Source organism: Chiloscyllium plagiosum, chromosome 7 (genome assembly GCF_004010195.1).
Source record: "Chiloscyllium plagiosum isolate BGI_BamShark_2017 chromosome 7, ASM401019v2, whole genome shotgun sequence".
Classification (NCBI taxonomy): Eukaryota; Metazoa; Chordata; class Chondrichthyes; order Orectolobiformes; family Hemiscylliidae; genus Chiloscyllium; species Chiloscyllium plagiosum.
This window is the reverse complement of record NC_057716.1, coordinates 91,910,850-91,931,420: the sequence shown is the minus strand read 5'-3', so window position 1 is coordinate 91,931,420 and position 20,571 is coordinate 91,910,850. Positions and strand designations below refer to the sequence as shown.

The window sequence follows — 20,571 nt, the reverse complement described above, 5'->3', positions numbered from 1 at the left end:
GAATCCACCCTCAGGCGACTGTGTAGAGTTTGTACATTTTCCCGTATCTGTGTTGGTTTCCTCTAGGTACTCTGGTTTCCTCCCACAATCTAAAGATGTGCAGGTTAGGTGAACTGGCCATTCTAAATTGCCCATATCACATAGAATGTGGAGGTTAGGTACATTAGTCAGGGTAAATGTAGAGTAATAGGGTAGGGGGGATGGGTCTGGGTAGATTACTTCGGAGGGTTGGCGTAGACTTGTTGGCCGAATAGCCTGTTTTCACGCTGTAGTGATTTTCCTACTTTATTAGAACTGCAGATGCTGAAAACCATAAACAAAAACAGAATTTGCTGGCAAAGCTCAACTGGTCTGGAAGCATCCGTGGAGAGAAATCAGAGTTAGCGTTTTGGGTCCAGCCACCCCTTCTGCTAGGTGAATAGTCTGGCAGTAATACCACTTGGATCTGAATTAGAGTGGTGCTGGAAAAGCACAGCAGGTCAGGCAGCATCCGAGGAGCAGAAAAATCGACGTTTCGGGCAAAAGCCCTTCATCAGCAGTCCTCGTTTTTACCTAATAATACCACTTCTCAACTTCTCAACCACTAGCATAGAAAATAGGATCACCATCCCATATGGAAATATACCCTGGGTCAAAATCCTGGAGCTCCCTGCTAACACGTTGATGGGGCTACCCACAGTGAACGGATTGCTGGCAGTTCGAGGAACCAGCTCAGCCAACACATTCTCAAGAATAAGTAGGCATGACGCAATAAATGCTCAGGTGCCCAGTCATCAACGTCCACAAACCTATGACTGAACTAAAGTACAGAATATGCCAATTGGAAACGAGACAAGTTGAAAATGGCCACCAAGTTGTTGCTAATGAAGATCACGTGCTCACAGGAAGCCCCCGAGTGGGGAACGAAGACCCTCTCCATCGAGGACCTCACCATTGGCTTTCAATGTGACCGGAGGACAGTAGCTGGTGCGCATGCGCTCTACTTCCAACGTTTGCTGTGAGTCCCTCGCACGCATGCGCCTCGACAGTGGGACGGGAACGGTTGTGCCCGGAGCGCGCATACGCTCTAGCGCTGGGACGGCTCGAGCTGGAGAAGGTGCGCGCTTGCGCTCGGCGAGAGCAAGAGGACGGGCAGAAATTATTTTGGCTGGAGTCACGCACCGAGTGGCGTTTAAATCGTTGAGGCTGAGAATCGACAGCGAGTTCAACCCGAGTAGAGAGACGGAACGACCCTTGATTACGTCCGTGTGCTGTGCCCCTTCCCCATTACTCCCCAAACCATCCTCCCTCCCCGCCCCCTCCCCCTCCCGTTTCCCCAACTCCCACCCCACCCTCTTCCCACCACCACCACTTTTTCTTCCCACCGACCGACTGACTACCAGAGTGGGAGCCATGATGTGAAAGTGAGAGGGAGTCGGGAGGAAGAACGGACGGAGAGTGGGAGAGAAATCAACCAGGTATCCGGACGGGAGCGGCGTGGCGGCTCCTCGTCAGCCCAACGGCTCCGGGAAGCTCGAGGCGGCGGTGGGGGGAGCGCGAGCGGCGCAGTCATGCCAACCCGAGGTTAGGGGAGAGAGCGATCACTGGCGGTGGTGGGGGGTGTTGTTGGGGGTTTCTCTCAGTTGCTGGAGGGAGTGCAAATAACAGTGTGCAACCTTTGTTGGTAGTGTAATTGCATACTTGCTTTGGGAAAGCTAGAGAGAGAGAGAGACAACATGAATGAGTTATCGACCAGCTGAGACGTCTTTTGCAATAAATGCACGAAAAGGGAGAAATAGTTTGCATTGCAGCCACTGTAAAGGGTTAATGATGCAGTGTGGGAATTATGCCTGCTCATTTAAAAAAAAAGTCGTGTGTTATTGCACATGTTCAGAACGTGTGTACTATTGAACATGTTGCAGTGTTGCATGTCCAGGGAGAGAACTGAAGACTTGAATGCAAAATCAGTGAATGAGATCATGTTGATACTATTCACAGCAGGGATAATGGTGCAATGGAGGATACCATACATTATGATATTTTTGGGGGCGTGAGGAAACTCCTGTCGAAATACAGTTTTCCTAATGTGTGAAAATGGGAGAGGAAAATACGAAATGAAATATGAGTGACACTTTGCGACCAACAATGGGGGGGGGGGGGTACAGTTAGAAACTGCAGTGTGCTACTGAACATGTAACATACAGGAAAGCAACTGTATAGGTATGAATGAGTGTGTTGATGTTTTGTGACATTGATAGTGGGAAAGAAGGCTGTGTAAATGGTTTGTTGAAACAATTAGACAAACCTGTAACTGAATGTATGAGCTAATTAAACATCATTGAAGCCAAAGATATGCAGCAATAATTCTGCAATTGATGAATGAAAGATTACATGATGTAGTGGCTATAACAGTGCAGAAACTGCTGCAGTGAAGTCGATAGTGTGTGGAGCAAGAATGAGAAAATTTCAACAATTTTAAATCTATAACAGCCTTAAGGACAGTGTAAATGACAAGCTGTAGTTGACAGTGTGGCTCTGATAGTAGCAGTGGGATTATTAGGGAGGGAAGCGATCGGAAATGTATGAATGAGAGTGGGAGGTATCAGCAGAAATTGCTAGTACAGAGTGGAAAATGCTATCCGAGCCATAGTGAGGAAGGTATATGTAACAGGATGGATGTTGCTTTGTGCAATTCAAAGGGGGAAGCCAGTTTATAGTACAAACAGGAATGTTTGTTAGAGGAAAAACTCAGGAAAGAAACATGTGAACCAGGTTATATTTGCAATAGAACATAGAGCATTACAGCGCAGTACAGGCCCTTCGGCCCTCGATGATGCGCCGACCTGTCATACCAATCTGAACTGAAAATGTGTTGCTGGTAAAGCACAGCAGGTCAGGCAGCATCCAAGGAACAGGAGAATCGACATTTCGGGCATAAGCCCTTCATCAGATACCAATCTGAAGCCCATCTAATCTATGCTATTCCATGTACGTCCATATGCTTGTCCAAAAGGCCACTGGTTTAAGCCCTTGAACAGGCTATTAACTAATCTTTGCAGTTTTGTACATCTTTTCTTTCAATTTGATGTCACTCGTAATTCCTTCACCTGTGCACCGCTGTTCATCGTGCATTTCTTTTACAAGTCAATATATATTGTTGAGAATTATAAAATAAACTGAATATATTCTCCTGCTTTAACATTTTAACTATAGTCCCATTCCAGTTTAGCTAACTAATATTTTATACCCTTGTGACTGCCTTTAAGTTTAGATACTAGTTGAAGAACCAAATTCCTCACCCTAAAGCTAAATTCTATCATGCTGCATTGAATCTTACCAAAACTGTCTTTTATTTTGAGCTCATTAATCAATCATATTATCAGGTCTAAAATAGCTGTTCCCTGATTGGTTCCAGATCATCTGTTCTGAGAAATTGTATTGAGCAGTGTACCTCAAATTGTTTCAGAAGTTGTAGTCAGAATTTGAAGAGGGAAATAAGTAACAAAGTATAGATGTATGATTAGGTCAGAGATTTCAGTGGAGCTGCAGCCTTTAAAGCACTGAAGCTGAGGAGAGTCATGGGCAGTCAGAACTGCATGAATGAAAGAGATGGTGTCTGAATGGAACAGCGAGATGACCGTGGATATAAGTGGAAAGGGAGAAAGTAAGGTTAAAGCTTGAGGAAAATAATAATAATGTCCTTTTTGTGATTGAAGGGTAGAGCTAACCTACAGGCAAAAGTGCTGTGGGTTTTAATATTTTTTTGAACACTAGTGAGGGACCAGAGACAGAGGAGATATCAAGACAAGCAGTATTTAATCTGAAAAAGAGATGAACAAAACTTGGCCCACGATGGAAATGCTAGGATCTTTTATAAAGGTATTGAAATGAGCAGGAAAGTAGGTGGCTAGGAAGATTGCAGAGCAGTAATGGCCCTAATATTTCTTGTTTACTTTGTGTTCATTTTTGCAAGACAGATTGATTCATTTGCTGTTGACCTTGAGGCCTCTGATTAGACCACAACACATTTCTGACATTTTGCATCCTGATTTTAAAACAAAATGTCATTTGCTTATTTTAATAAGGGTACGAGTTTCAGACTTGAATTTTACTTTCATACTGTCTGTGGTGTGACTCAATGCACTTACAGAAATTCCGAAGTCATAGGTTATAGAATCATACAGCATGGAAATAGACTTTTTGGTCCAACCAGTCCCACCTGCCTGTGCTTGACGCATATCCCTCCAAAATCAAAAAGTGTGGTGCTGGAAAAGCACAGCAGGTCAGGCAGCATTCAAGGAGCAGGAGAGTCGATATTTCGGGCAAAAACCTTTCATCAGGAATGTGGAGGGGGAAGGAGGCTAAGAAATAAATTGGAGGTGGGCTGGGGGAAGGTGGGATGGTGAGAGGTGGGTGCAGGCAGGAGCTAATTGTGATAGGTTGGTGGGGGAGGGTGAAGTGGAAGGTTGACAGGTAGGACAGGTCAAGTGGTAGTACCGAGTTGGAGGGTTGGATCTGAAGTGAGCTGGAGGAAGGGGAAATTTGGAAACTGGTGAAGTCAGTTGTGGTGCTGTCTGGTTGTAGGGTCCCAAGGCGGAAGGTAAGGTGTTCTTCCTCCAATTGATGGGTGGCTTTGATTCGTCAGTGGAAGAGGCTCAGGACTTGCATGTCCTTGGGGGAGTTGAAGTGGTTGGCCACAGGACGGTGGAGTTGTTAGGTGCTTACAGACCAGAGATGAATTGCTCCGCAAGTTGCTGTCCTGTCTCCCCGATGTAGAAGATACCACATCAAGAGCAATGGATGCAGTAGATGAGGTGGGTAGATGTGCAGAAAAATCTCGTCTGGATTTGAAATTATTCTTTGGGGTCTTGGACAGAGGTGAGGGAGCAGGTGTGGGCACTGGCAGAGATTTTCCAGTACATCCACCCACCTCATCTACTGCTCTTGATGTGGTCTCCTATACATCAGGGAGACAGGACGGCAACTTGCATAGCACTTAAGGGAACATCTCTAATCCGCACCTACCAAACAACTCCCCAGCCCTGTGGCCAGCCACTTCAATCCCCCTCACATTCCCACATAGACATGCAAATCCGGGGATACTTTCACCTCCAAATCAAAGCCATCCACCACCTGGGGGCCCTACAACCACACAGCATCAACATTGACTTCACCAGTTTCCAAATTCCACCCCCCAATCCCAGATTCCAACCCCCCAATTTAGCGCTGCCCTCTTGACCTGTCCTACCTGTCCAACTTTCTTCCAATTATCTGCTTCATCCTCCCCACTGACTTATCACAATTACCTCCCACCTCCATCCCCTTCTTTATCTCTCAGCCCACTTCACCCTTCACATTCCTGATGAAGGGTTATGCCTGAAACACTGACTCTCCTGCTCCTCGGATGCTACCTGACCTGCTGTGCTTTTACAGCACCACACTTTTTGACTCTGACTCTCCAGCATCTGTAGTCCTCACTTTCTCCATATCCACCAAATCTTTCCTATTTGTGAACTTGTCTAATGCCTTTTAAACATTATAACTGTACTTGCATCCACCACTTTCTCTGGCAGTTCACTCCATGCATGAACCACTCTGTAAAACAAAGTTGCCCTTTGTGTCCTTGTAAAACTTTCTCCTCCCACCTTTAAAAAAGTCACCTAATTTTGAGGTCCTGCACCCTAGGTTAAGGAGCTGGAAATTAGATTAGATTACATTACAGTGTGGAAACAGGCCCTTCGGCCCTATCCACACCGACCCGCCGAAGCGTAACCCACCCATACCCCTACATTTACCTCTTACCTAACACTAGGTGCAATTTAGCATGGCCAATTCACCTGACCTGCACATCTTTGGACTGTGGGAGGAAACCGGAGCACCCGGAGGAAACCCACGCGATGATTGGAGGGTGGCAAATGTTATTCTCTTGTTCAAGAAAGGCAATGATGATAACCCTAGGAATTACAGACCAGTCAGTCTTAAGTCGCTGGTGGGCAAATTATTGGAGAGGATTCTGAGATACAGAATTTATGATTACTTGGAAAAGCCTGGCTTGATTAGAGATAGTCAACATGGCTTTGTGAGGGGCAGGTCATGCCTCTCAAACCTTGAGTTCTTTGAGGATGTGACAAAACGCATGATTGAAGGTAGAGCAGTGGATGTGGTGTATATGGATTTTAGCAAGGTATTTGATAAGGTTCCCCATGATAGGAGGCATGGGATACATGGGATATTTGTTTGTCTGTATACAGGATTGACTGGCCCATAGAAGACACAGAATAGTAGTAGATGGAAAATATTCAGCCTGGAGCTTTTTGACCAGTGGCATTCCACAGGGATGGCTCTGGGAGCTCTGGTTCCATGGGGCTTTAATAAATGACTTGCATGAGGAAGTGGGGGAGGGTGGATTAGAATGTTTGCCAATGACATGAAAGTTGGTGGAGTTGTGGATAGTTTGGAGGGTTGGTGTAGGTTGCAATGGGCCATTGATGGGATGCAGAGCTGGGCTAAGAAATGGCAGATGGAGTTCAACCTGGAAAAGTGTGAAGTGATTAATTTTGGATGGTTGAATTTGAATGCAGATTACATGGTTAAAGGCAGGATCCTTGGCAGTGTGGAGGAACAGAGGGTTTGTGGGGCTCCTGCCTGTAAATCCTGCAAGGTTGCCACCCAAGATGATAGGAGAAAGTGGGACTGCAGATTTTGGAGATCAGAGTCAAAAGGTGTGGTGCTGGCTTATGCCTGAAATGTCGACTCTCCTGCTCCTTGGATGCTGCCTAACCTACTGTGCTTTTCTAGCACGACTCTTTTTAACCCAAGATGATAGAGTTGTTAGGGTGTATGGTGTTGGCTTTCATTCGCAGGGGGATTGGGCTGAAGAGCCAAGCGGTTATGCTGCAGCTCCATAAAATCCTGGACCACGGTTGGAATATTGTGTTCAGTTTTGGTCGTCTCATTATAGGAAGGATGTGGAAGCTTTAGAGAGGGTGCAGAAGAGATTTACCAGGATATTGCCTGCACTGGAGAGCATGTCTAATGAAGTAAAAACCAAACCACACCAGTTTATAGTCAAATAGGTTTAGGATGTAGATTTGCTCGCTGAGCTGGAAAGTTCATTTCCAGATGTTTCGTTACCCTACTAGGTAATCTCTACCTATCACATTTCCGACGCCCCTCCCCCAAGTCCCTCCTCCCTACCTTTTATCTTAGCCTGCTGGACAAACCTTCCCCATTCCTGAAGAAGGGCTTATGCCCGAAACGTCGATTCTCCTGTTCCCTGGATGCTGCCTGACCTGCTGCGCTTTTCCAGCAACACATTTCCAGCTCTGATCTCCAGCATCTGCAGACCTCACTTTCTACCCTAGGTTAAGGACCCATGTCATTCACCTTGTGCCCCTCATGATTTTATAAACCTCAACCTCCTATGCTTCAGTGAAAAAGGTCCCAGCCTTTCCGGTCAATTTTTATATCTCCAATGCACCATTCCTGGTAAATCTTTTCTGAACCTTGTTCACACATCTTCATCCTTTTAAATGGACAGCCTGGTTGCTCAGTGGTTAGCACTGGGACCCAGGTTCGATTCCAGCCTCGGGCTACTGTCTGTGTGGAGTTTACACATTCTTCCTGTGTCTGAGTGGGTTTTCTCCAGGTGTTCCGGTTTCATCACACGGTCCAAAGATGTGCAGGTTAAGTGAATTGGCCATGCTAAATTGTCTGCAGTGTTCATGAATGTTAGGTGCATTAGTCAGGGGAAAGGTAGGGTAATGGGTCTGGATGGGATACTCTTTGGAGGGGGTGTGTGGACTTGTTGGGCTGAGGGTCCTGTTTCCACATTGTAGGGATTCTAATTCTAATTCTTCAAATTCAAATGATTTGAATTGACGGAGATAATCAAAAGTGAGGTGGGGGAAGCAATGTTGAAACTTACGTTTGTAGTCTGCTCCCAAGATCAGAATGGTTAGTGTGAATTTATCATGATATTGCAAAAGTCTGTGAAGCAAATGCAAGTTCAGTTTGTGTATATTTTGTCATTCCTGGTTTTTGCTCTTTATAGCCTAAGAAAACTTGACATGCCTGTGCAAGACTTTTTATGAGACAGTATTAAAGTGAAACAGGAGACAGAATCGAGAAAGTAAAAATTGGTGACTGGTCTGATGAAAGCAGAGGGAAAATGTGAATATGAAAAAGAATTTTTGGAACATTTGGATGGCAGTTTCACAACTTTTACCTGGTCGTACTGATGGGATGCAAGTCTATTCTCTGTCTAAAGTCTTTGCAGAATGAGCTTTGATCTAGTTCTAACTTGTATGGGATAACAACTTTACTGCATAAATTGCCATTCTCCCTCAGCAAACTTTATGGAAGTCTGGATTTTAAGTTTGGTACAGGTGAAAAGCTTGCGACTGAACGTAAGTCACATAATTTAAACAAAATTGAGTGCTTTCATTTTACTGGGACTCCTCTTCCCTAGCACTAATTCTTTACCTTGATGAGTTTTAGAACTTTACTTTGGATTGTAAGAAGCAAGTCTGAAGGTTTGCAAAGGATATAAAAGATTGGGTTAATGATATGAACTTTCACTACTCCATTTGAAGGAGGACTTCATACTAATTCCTTTTAGTTTTATTGAAGCATTTGATCCAGGTTTTCATAAGTTTTTAACAGTTCACCCCCAGTGTGTCCTATGGGAAAGAATAGAAATGTTAAAGGGTAAAAATGGTGTTCTGTAGAAGGTGACAATGCTCACTACCAAAGGAGAGAAAAAAATTGAACTTTGACTTGCTGGCATTTTGTATCTTCCTATTAGCTGCAGAATAACGTTTTTGAGAACAGATAAATGCCCATGGTCTTGACTTATGGAAGAAAGGAGATGTGAGAGAGATTAAAATGAATAACGTTTGCATTAATACAATGCTTTCATAACTTTAGGGCATACTAAATTGCTTTTCAATCAATGAAGGAGAATGCTTGCATTCTAGTTATAGCTGTGACTAAAAGCATAGCCAATTGAAACAGCAATGTTGCTATGGATAAACCTGTTTTCTTTGATTGCTATTGGTAGAGCACTGGAGATAGTTCTCTCTGTCTTTATTTACAGTGGTGCCATTGGGATCTTTCATATCCTCAAGGAAGTAGACATAGTTTTAGTTTGATGTTACTTATGAACGCTTTTACCTCCAGTGATGCGGCATCACTTTAACCTTCAGTCTTCTGATCCAAAGACAAATGCTACCTGCTGAGCAGTGCTGACACACTATAATAAACATATACAGTTCTGAAATCACTCCATGTAATGCATGCAATGATAGGTGTTAACGTTGGAAATGTGCACCAAATACTGTGAATGCAGTACCTTGCTTAGATTTTAGCACTATTTCTTTCCAGTCAATTTTGAAGCTGAAGACTACTTCAGTGCTGAACTTTATCCACAATTCATGTCATTTTGGATGGTATGAATGGGAATGGAGTTTCATGTTGCAGTCATCGGTAGCAGCATCAGTGTGATTTCAGAAATTTTTCAAGTTGAGGGTGAATATAAACAGGAAGCTGTAAACATTATTGTTCATTCAGCTTTTATTCCATTGAGAAACTTGCACTTTCAAAGCGGTGAGCCAAGTTGGCAATTTACTGTTGAACAATGAAACTCTTAGAACTGTTATATACTAAAAATGATTGTAATCCAATTGTCTTAGTGGATGGAGTTAAGGTGGGCTGTTGGTTTAAAAATATTGTTAGTCATTCACCAATTACTGAGAGGAAGAAACCATTTAATAACAATTGATTGTGGTAACTCTCATGAGATTTCTGAGTTGGATTTTTAGTTTGAGTAAATTTGGAGAGAAATAGCTTTAATATTGTGTTGGAACTTAAGACCTCGCAGTAGGCAATTCAGCCTCTCGAACCTGCTGTGTCATACAGTATGACCAAGGTTAATCTCATCATAGCCTCACTCCACTTTCTTCCCCACTCTCCATAATTCCTCAATACATCATGAATAAAAAATCTGAATTATACTAGCTGCAAAATATTTTGGTTGTTATCAGAATTTTTCTACACCAAGAGTTCAATGTGGTTCTTTTTACAAAGGCCTTCATTTATTTGCAGCAGCAGTCACTTAAATTTTAGTTTAGGTAGTGAGACGTATAGCCAAGAAATAAAGTATAGTTATTAATGACTTGTAATTAGTTGGCAGTGACAGGTCTACTACAAAGAATTGTCGTTATATTATAAATCTTGGAAAGTATAAATATTGCAAACTATATTTATAATTTTCATGAAGTTAAGAATTTAAGTTTGTGAATGGCATATTTGTCTTGGAAAACAAGAATATTCTGAAGAGAATGATTTAATTTACAGATCTTTTAATTTTAATTAATAAATACATTGCAGTTTTGAAAACAAAACATCAAATAATTACATGCACAAATTTGGTAGGTCAGAAAATGCCAACTGTAAGTATTTTTAATGAAAAAGCAGTTCAAAGAGACAAACACAAAATACTTAAATGGTTGAATCACACTTGGAGCACTGTTTTCACTGTTTCTGAAAAGAAAAGGCTGTGTGAGACTGAATTAATAATCTTAACCATTAAGGTGACTAAAGAAGTGATTCTGTTCGCCGAGCTGGGAATTTGTGTGCAATAAGCACATTGACCTGGACCCAATATACCGGCCACTGCAGCGGACAGCTGGAACTGACAACCGGAAGCGGTAGGTACAAATCACTATAAATGCCGGAGGAAACATCATAGAAGTGCTTCACAGGAGGCTCCCAAGCACTGAGGATGTCATCTAGACGGGACAAAACATCTGCAACACAAATTTCCAGCTCGGCGAACAGAACCACAACGAGCACCCGAGCTACAAATCTTCTCCAAAACTTTGACTAAAGAAGGTTAGATTTTTTTTTGCATGGGACATTTGATTGCAGCTTTTAAACTGACGAGTGGGACCAATCAGTTGGGTAGTATTTTGCTTTTGATGAAACTGTTTAGGTCTGAGGTTATGATATATAAACTTTAAAAAGCCCTGAGCTCACTTAATGAGAAGTTGGTACCATATTTTAGGAGTTTGCATCTGCAATGTGTTATTTCCAAAATTAGATGTTGACTTCAGAACAGGAGAAAATAATTGATCGCGATACGAAGGTTAAAGGGTCCTTTATGGAGTAAGGACTGATTCAATTCTGAGTATCTAAAACAATCTAAATATCCTATCCTTTCTTAAATTGTTGAAAAGAGTCGCAGGAAAGCTTCTTTCTATGCCTTTTCAATGGCATTTATTTGCAACCGTGTTTCAACCAATTTATGAAGTGACTGATGGTAAGTAAAAGCATCTCCCTAACACAAGTGAAATGATGACTACTTATTTTGTCGTCTCATGTTGTAGAAACATTGGTCAGAATACTGGATGGCATTCTGGCTCTTTAAAGCTGAGCAATATCAAAGAACAACAGTAATTTGCATATATAATGCTCTTAATATAGAAAAAAAATCCCAAAGGAGAAATTGAGAGTAATGACTAAAAGCTTGATTAAAATTATGGCTATAGGGTAGGTCTTAAAGGAGGGAAAAATGGCAATAAAAAAAGACAAGCCGAGGTGGAGAATTCCAGAGATGTTTGAAACTATGATTGCCAATGATAGGACAAAAAAGTAAAAGCATAAGGGGACATAATCGGATGAGCAGTTTCTGAAGGAGATTGGAAGAAAGGCCAGGTCAGACCGTGAAGGAATTTAATCAATGAGGGGGAACTTTAATTATGAAACAATGAGGGATAATGTTAGTCAGCAAGGCCATAGAGAATAGGCAAAAAGGTGGGATGGGGTACAGATAAAATTTCAGGTAAGCTGAGGTATACAAGGCATGCAGCCTTTAATTATATTTTCACTGCATTTGCCAAAGAAGTTTGCCTTACAGGATATATCCTGTTATATTCAATGATGCATTACTTGTATTTTTTACATTACATTGATAAGTTTGAATTCTTTCTGAAGCTTTGAGTCATTTGAGAGGTACAACACAGAAACAGAGCCTTTGGTCCAACTCATCCACGCCAATCATATCCTTGATAAATCTAGTCCTATTTGCCAGCACTTGGCCTATATCTGTCTGAACCCTTCCTATTCACAAACCTATCCAGATGCCTTTTAAAGGTTGTAATTGCACCAACCTCTACCACTTCCCGTAGCGCCTCATTCCATATATGCACCATCCTCTGCGTGAACAAGTTGTCCCTTAGATCCCTTTTTAAATTTTTCCTCTCTCACCTTAAACCTCTAGTTTTGGACGTCCGTACCCAGGGAAAAGACCTTGTCCGTTTACCCTATCCATGCACTTCCGGAACTTTTAAACCTCTCTAAGGTCACCTCAGTCCCGACACTCCAATAAAAATAGCCCAGGTCTATTCAGCCCCTCTTGATTGTTCCAACTGTCCAACCTTGGCAACATCCTTGTAAATCTTTCTGAACTGTTTCAAGTTTTGCAACATCCTTCTTATGCAAAGTGACTTCAAGAAGGTTCATATTGGATAGATTCTGGAGATCAGTTCCTGAATTGAGAGTTATCCAAATTTGTTTTGTGCAGTTAAATGGAATTCAGTGGGAGGTTTACCACTGTAAGCCACATCAGATTCGTCACTATAAATTGGTGTGACGTAAAAGGAACTGACTGTAACTGTAGCTTAAGATAATTTTGTTGCATATTTGTTAGTGGAATTGGTGTGGTATCACAAAATGAAGTGCAATCCTTTGTCAGTTCTGATACTATCAAATGCAGTTGGTAGAATGAGGAAGGGATGGGGTGGGGACAAATTGCAACTTAGCAGGAGAATTGTACCACTGGCTCTGGGCCTTTTTAATGAAAGGATAACCTATTGGTTATTCCACTCCTTCTGAACAAAGTAAAGTTCATTTGCATTTATTATATGGGTGTTGCAGATTTAAAAAAATACTTTATATTTCAAATGATCCCAGCTCTGAGCCTAAATGTCCAGGTTCAAGTCCCACCAATCCCAGAGGTGTTATAGCTTGTCCAAACAGTTTGACTTCAAAAAAGGTTTCAGGCAACATTACCAGCTAAATGAAATAGTAGGCAGTCTCTACTCAACCATTTTGAGCTGACACTCTTGAGTCAAAATGTCAGTGCACCCATCTTAAACTGACTGATTTAAAGTTAATTTAAAGGGCTAATCACAAGTTGTCATCACTCCATACTGATTTATTTGAGTGCAGAAGGTATTTTAGTTTTGAACTAGTTTTAAATGTGACTGTTAATTAACTCACTGGGTAGATATTTTCTAGTGTTATTTGCCCATATACCTTTACCCCACTGATAAGAGATCCAACCTAAATGTGCATCATTTCTCGATTGGTAGGTAACTTAGTAAAATATATTTTGTTTTGATAACCAAATGTAAAGTATACTCTAGCTATAATGAACGCTTTTGCAATGAGCTTTTTCATGTATTTTCAGTGTGAAATAAGAATATATAAAGATACTTTCTGCATTTATTTTTGTATAGCTAGGCTCACTACTTTTAAACAGTTAAAGTCTATACAAATTAAAGGAATTTGAGACCAAGTTCCTGTATGGGCAGATGATTGAAGCCTTAGTAAATGTTGGATTATCGTTCTGGTAGTTTAGAGTGTGATCTTTTCTTTTCTTTTGAGCATTTATCTGTGTTCCCTTGAAGGTTGAGATTGAATGTGTTGTGTTTTTGGCATGACCAAAAGTTATTTCCCATTAGAAAACAATGATGCCATTTTACTGACTATATTGTAATTTTTAAAGAAACATTAATTCTCAATGTATTATCTAATCCAGAGCATTTCAGATAGTGTGGAAATATTTCAGACATAATGATTTTTCATCTTTAATATGCTAATGAGTCTATTTTGCAATTAGTAACCATGAGAGAAGCATTCTAAAGATTGTGTGTGCCTCTTTTGTGGCTGTTTCACAACCAACTCTTAATCCCTTCTACAGGCTTTATACACACTATTGTTTTAAGGAAAATTTAATGTTGAAGCTTGATTATGATGGAATGTTTCATGTGCAATCATGTATTTAATTTCTTCTAAAGAAACATGGCTGGGGAAATAAGTAATAGATGGATCTGTAACTTTCTAAGTGAAGCATTAGTGAAAGGGTTGATTTTTCACAATGCCAGTTATGGTAATTATCACCATTGAAAGAACTCAAATGGATTTTGTTTCTGTACGGCAAATGTTCTAATGTACGTGAACATTTTAGAATACCATCTGGACTGGAGGACTTGCATTATAAGCATAGGAACAAACCCTTTGGTCCAACTTGTCCATGCTGACCAGATGTCCTAACTTAATCTAGTCCCATTTGCCACCACTTTGCCCATATCCCTCTAAACCCTTCCTATTCATATACCTATCCAGATACAATATTGCAATTGTACCAGCCTCCACCACGTCCTCTGGCAGCTCAGTCCATACACGCTCCACCGTCTGCGTGAAATAGTCGCCCCTTAGGTCCCTTCTGTACCTTTCCCCTCTCACCCTAAACCTATGCCCTCTAGTTCTGGACTCCCTCCACCCCAGGGAAAAGACTTTGTCTATTTATCCTATCCATGCCCCTAATGATTTTATAAACCTTGACAAAGGTCACCCCTCGGCCTCCGCTCCAGGGAAAACAGGCCCAGCCTATTCAGCCTCCTTATAGATCAAGTCCTCCAATCCTGGCAACATCCTTGTAAATCTTTTCTGAACCCTTTCATGTTTCACAACATCCTTCTGATAGGAGACGAGAATTGTATGTAATATTCCAAGAGTGGCCAAACCAATGTCCTGTGCAGCCGTAATGTGACCTCCCAACTCCTATATTCAATACTCTGACCAATAAAGGATAGGCTAGAACGTTTTCCCTGGAGTGTGTAGGAAGTTGTGGGGTGATTTGATCGAGGTTTATAAAATCATGAGGGGCATAGATAAGGTGAACAGCAATGGTGTTTTCCCCAGACTCGGGAAATTCAAAACTAGACAGCATAGTTTTATGGTGAGGGGGGAAGGTTTTAAAAAGGGCTCTGAGAATAGAGGGTGGTGCATACAGGGGAACCTCGATTATCCAAATACCAATTATCTGAAAATCGGATTATCCGAAGGAGATCTCTAAGTCCCAATAGAAACATTACATCAAAGAAATGTTTCCAACAGTGATCGCGTCTTTTGCTTACAATGATTAAACAGGCACAGTATCCAAATGACTGACTTCCCGCCCTCTCCCCACACTTTCCCTGGAGTTCTACAGAGGGATGTGCCCTAAACCCCCTCCCCCCTCCCCCTCCCCAGATAATCTCTCCAACATTGTCCTTTACAGGGCAGAGGTGAAACCTGTCAAAACGTTGCAGTAAAATGTGTGTGTGTGCGCTATTTGGAGACTTACCCCACAACGGCAGCTGCAGCAGTAGCACCTGTCTTATTATTGGTGTACAGTCCAACTGTACCGGAGAGGGGGCAGGGACAGACAGGATTTGGGGGATGGAGTGGTGGTGTTCGACTGGGTTGGGGGGCTGTGCTGGACAGAGTTTTGGGAGGGAGGTGGGGGTTGGACGGGGTCAGTGGTGGCGGCAGTGTTGGGTGGGGGTTGGATGAGGTCCTCGCGGGGGTTGGTGTTGGGGGCGGGGTCTCGCACGGTTTGCTGCTGTAGTTTCCTGAACAGGGAGCAGACATTAAAAACTCTAAGCCCCAGAGGAAAGGCATTGAATCGATTAACCAAATAATCGATTATCCAAACGAAATAGTGTCTGCCCATCTCGGTCGGATAATAGAGGTTCCCCTGTATAAGGACTGAGCTGCCAGAGGACGTGGTAGTTGCAGGTATGGTTACATTTGAAAGGTATTTGGACATGTATATGAATAGGAAAGGTTACGAGAGATATGGGCCAAATGCAGGCATATGGGACTAGTTTAGTTTAGGAGACCTGGTCGATATGGAAAATTAGACTGAAGGGATCTGTTTCTGCACTATATATCTCTATGACCATCTGATCCAAATGTGTTCTCACTCCTTGAATCATTGCTAATTACAGAATTGTTCAATCATATCGGGGGGGGGGGAGAGAGAATGTTAGCTTCCACAAGGTTCTCCTTCACCATTATAACATTGTCATCTGAGAATCTATTGGGACTCAACTTCCATTGCTGTTTATTCAAGAAAATAAATAGCTCAACTGTGACAGGGCAGATATATGCCATTGATCTGGAAGTTTCATGTCAGTTATGTAATCTTATTCACACCGATTGAATTAATGTGATTCATGGAGAAAGTGAGGGCTGCAGATGCTGGAGATCAGAGCTGAAAATGTGTTGCTGGAAAAGCGCAGCAGGTCAGGCAGCATCCAAGGAACAGGAGAATCGATGTTTCGGGCATAAGCCCGATTCCTGAAGAAGGGCTTATGCCCAAAACGCGATTCTCCTGTTCCTTGGATGCTGCCTGACCTGCGCTTTTCCAGCAACACATTTTCAGTTAAGTGATTCATGGTTGATGACTGGCAGCAGTGAATGTGTTGAACTCCTTACTTGACTGCTGTGAACTTCTCAAACTTATAACTATTCCAGACTTGTAATTATCCTATAGATCCATTATCCTCCAAGTGATTACTTTAATTTTAACTAATTGATATTTTGATATTACTTTCTACATGTGATAATTTATATTAAATATTCTGTAACTTCAAAAAATAATTTTCCATTGTTTTGAGTTAATATTTCTATTTCCATGCTTTCCAATTTCTCAACTGTATTTTTTGGTAAATTATGCCTCAAAGGTTCAGTAAAGTTGGCTTTGATTTGATTTATTTATTATCATGTGTACCTAAGTACAGTGAAAAACTTAGAGGCGTACAGGGCATAGGGGGTATGCTAAGCAAGATCAACATTAGCAAGATCAGCATTACTTAAAGTTAAAGAGTCCATTCATCAGGCTAATGATGGTTGGGAAGAAGCTACTTCTGAACATGCTGGTATATGAGTTCAAGCTTTTGAATCTTCTGCCTGATGGAAGTAGTTGTAGGAGAGTGTGATGGTTCTTTGATGTTGGCAACCTTTCCGCGGTAAGGAGCTGTGTAAGTGGAGTCCATGGATGAAAGGTTGGCTTCCGTGATGGTCTGGGCTGTGCACACAACCTTCTGTGGTTTCTTAGGGTCCTGGTCAAACAGTTTCTGTACCAGGCTGTTATGTATGCGTACAGCATACTTTTAGCGGTGCATTTGTAAAAGCTGGTGAAGGTCCTTATGGACATTCCAAACTTTTTGAGCCAGCTAAGGAAGATGAGGCGTTGTTGTCCTGTCTTGACTATCACGTCTATGTGGGAAGTCCAAGACAGGTTCTCAGTTATCATCACTCGTAGGAACTTGATGCTGTCCACTCTCTCAACCTCAGTTCTGTCGAAGTAGATGGGAGCGTGTACTCCTCCTCTCTTTCTGAAGTCAATGATTGTCCAATAACCATAGTTTATTCTGTTGTGCCTTTGAAAATAAAGCAACAGCCCAAGGCAGTTCATAACTTTTTTTTCATAAAACAAAAGCAGAATACTGCAGATGATGGAATTATGAATCAAAAATAGAAAGTGCTGAAGCAACTCAGCAGATCTGGCAGCAAAGGTAGAGAGAGAAACAGAGTTAACATTTCAATACAAGAGTTATATTGAACTCAACGTTAACTCTGTTTTTCTCTCTCCGCAGATGCTGTCAGACCTGAGTTTCTTTAACCTATTTTCCTGTTCAGAAGTATTATTACACATGACTGGAATAGGTGGGACGTAAACCTGGATCTCTCAGTTCAAAGGGTAGGGCCGCTACCACTTTACCATAAGAATCCCTACCACTGATTCTTTCGCATTTTATTTATATTTTTGCCTCAAGAAAACTGACCAATGGGTCTGAAAGGATTTGGAAAGGGCTGGAGTATGTAGGAGAAAGTGAGGACTGCAGATGTTGGAGATTAGAGCTGAAAATGTGTTGCTGGAAAAGTGCAGCAGGTTAGGCAGCATCCAAGGCGCAGGAGAATTGACATTTCGGGCATGATCTCTTCGGGCTCATTCCTGAAGAAAGGCTCATGCCCGAAACGTCGATCTCCTGCTCCTTGGATGCTGCCTGACCTGCAGCGCTTTTCCAGCAACACGTTTTCAGCTCTGGAGTATGGAGGACTAGTTAAAGACAAGTGATTGGGCTAAAAGTGATGGTACGGGACATAATTATCAGATGAAAAGCATTTGGATACAGAACTGGCTCAAAGATAGAAGACAGAAGGTGGTGGTGGAGGGTTGTTTTTCAGACTGGAGACCTGCGCCCAGTGGAGTGCCACAAGGATCAGTGCTGGGTCCACTGCTATTTGTCATTTATATAAATGATTTGGATGTGAGCATAAGAGGTAAAGTTAGAAAGTTTGCAGACGCCACCAAATGTGGAGGTGTAGTGGACTGCGAAGAAGGCTATCTCAGATTACAACTGGATCTTGATCAGATGGGCCAATGGGCTGAGAAGTGGCAGATGGAGTTTAATTCAGATAAATGTGAGGCGCTGCATTTTGGGAAAACAAATCTTCGCAGGACTTATACACTTAATGGTAAGGTCCTAGGGAGTGTTGCTGAACAAAGAGACCTTGGAGTGCAGGTTCATAACTCCCTGAAAGTGGAGTCGCAGGGAGATAGGATAATGAAGAAGGTGTCTGGTATGCTTTTCTTTATTGGTCAGAGTATTGAGTATAGGAGTTGGGAGATCATGTTGCGGCTGTACAGGACATTGGTTAGGCCACTGTTGGAATATTGCGTGCAGTTCTGATCTCATTCCTATCGGAAAGATGTTGTGAAACTTGAAAGGGTTTAGAAGAGATTTACAAGGATATTGCCAGGGTTAGACGATTTGAGCCATAGGGAGAGGTTGAATAGGCTAGGGCTGTTTTTCCTGGAGTGTTTGGAGGCTGAGGGATGACCTTGTAGAGGTTTATACAATCATGAGGGGCATGGATAGGATAAATAGGCAAAGTCTTTTCCCTGGGGTGGGGGAGTCCAGAACTAGAGGGCATAGGTTTAGGGTGAGAGGGAAAATATATAAAAGAGACCTAAGGGGCAACGTTTTCACACAGGGTTATACGTGTATGGAATGGGCTGCCAGAGGAAGTGGTGGAGGCTAGTACAATTACTACAATATTTAAAAGGCATTTGGATGGGTATATGAATAGGAAGGGTTTGGAGGGATATGGGCCAGTTGCTGGCAGATGGGACTAGATTGGGTTGGGATATCTGATTGGCATGGGCGAGATGGACCTAAGAGTCTGTTTCCGTACTGTACATCTCTATGACTCTGAATAGAAGCTCAAGATAGTCTCTAGAAATTTTGAGTTTGTGTCGAAGGAAAGTAGGCTGAGTTGAGCAAATGTATTAAGGCAGTTTTCTGGAGAGCTCTTCGCTATAGGTAGGGTTCTGGGTTTGGATGGATAGATATGAAATCTTAGAACGGGGCACCTGCTTCATAAGTTCCCAAGGTTCCAATTCCCAAATATGGAATTTCCCGCCTTTCCAGTTAAGTAGACTTCCTTTTTGTGTTTCTGGTGATGTGCAAGTGTGACATCCTAAGGCAGAATTTGTAAGTATATACTAAGGGCTAGTGAGGTTTGAGCAGACTTGTAGCTCAGGTTGAGGTTCTAGATGTAAGTTTGCTCGCTGAGTTGGAAGGCTCATTTTCAGATGTTTTGTCACCATACTAGGTAACATCTTCAGTGGGCCTCCAGACGAAGCACTGCTGATGATTCCTGCTTTCTATTTATATGTTTGAGTTTCTTTGGGTTGGTGATGTCATTTCCTCTGGTGTCGTCATTTAATATGCTGGTGTCATTTCCTGTTCTTTTTCTCAAGAGTGGTAAATTGGGTCCAAGTCAATGTGTTTGTTGATAAGAGTTCCAGTTGGAATGCCATGCTTCTAGGAATTCTCGTGCTTGTCTCTGTTTGGATTGTCTTAGGATGAATGTATTGGCCCAGTCGAAGTAGTGTCCTTCCTCATCTGTATGTAAGGATACTAGTGAGATTGGGTCATGTCATTTTGTGGTGAGTTGGTGTTCATGTGTCTTGGTGGCTAGTTTTCTGCCTGTTTGACCAATGTAATGTTTGTTACAGTCCTTGCAATGTATTTTGTAAATGACATTAGTTTTGCTTGTTATCGGTATAGGGTCTTCCAAGTTCATTAGCTGCTGTTTTAGTGTGTTGGTGGGTTTGTGGGCTACCAGAAAACTAGAGACCAGGATACATGAACATCAACTAGCCACAAAATGACATGGAGGAGAAAGTGAGGTCTGCAGATGCTGGAGATCAAAGTTGAAACTTTATTGCTGGAACAGCACAGCAGGTCAGGCAGCATCCAGGGAACAGGAGATTCGACGTTTCGGGCACAGGCCCTTCTTCAGGAATGAGCAGAGAGTGTTCAGCAGGAGAAGATAAAAGGTAGGGAGGAGGGACTTGGAGGAGGGGAGTTGGAAATGTGATAGGTGGAAAGAGGTCAAGGTGAGGGTGATAGGTCGGAGTAGGACGGAGGCGGAGAGGTCAAGAAGAAGACTACAGGTCAGGAAGGC

The 20,571-nt window shown here is 42.3% G+C and overlaps 1 protein-coding gene across 4 annotated transcripts in view; it reads left to right on the top strand.

The window, feature by feature from the left end:
* Positions 1 to 1,011: 1,011 nt before the first annotated feature.
* ptpn4a (protein tyrosine phosphatase non-receptor type 4a) overlaps positions 1,012 to 20,571 on the top strand; it is a 343,217-nt gene continuing 323,657 nt past the window's right edge. The window contains exon 1 of one of the 4 annotated variants that reach the window (XM_043694229.1): positions 1,012 to 1,457. Coding sequence is in view for 2 of the 4 variants with exons in the window: in XM_043694228.1 (XP_043550163.1) it covers positions 1,551 to 1,563 (13 nt within the window). In the remaining 2 variants the exon portion in view is untranslated. The other 3 variants (XM_043694231.1, XM_043694228.1, XM_043694230.1) reach the window with 3 other exon arrangements.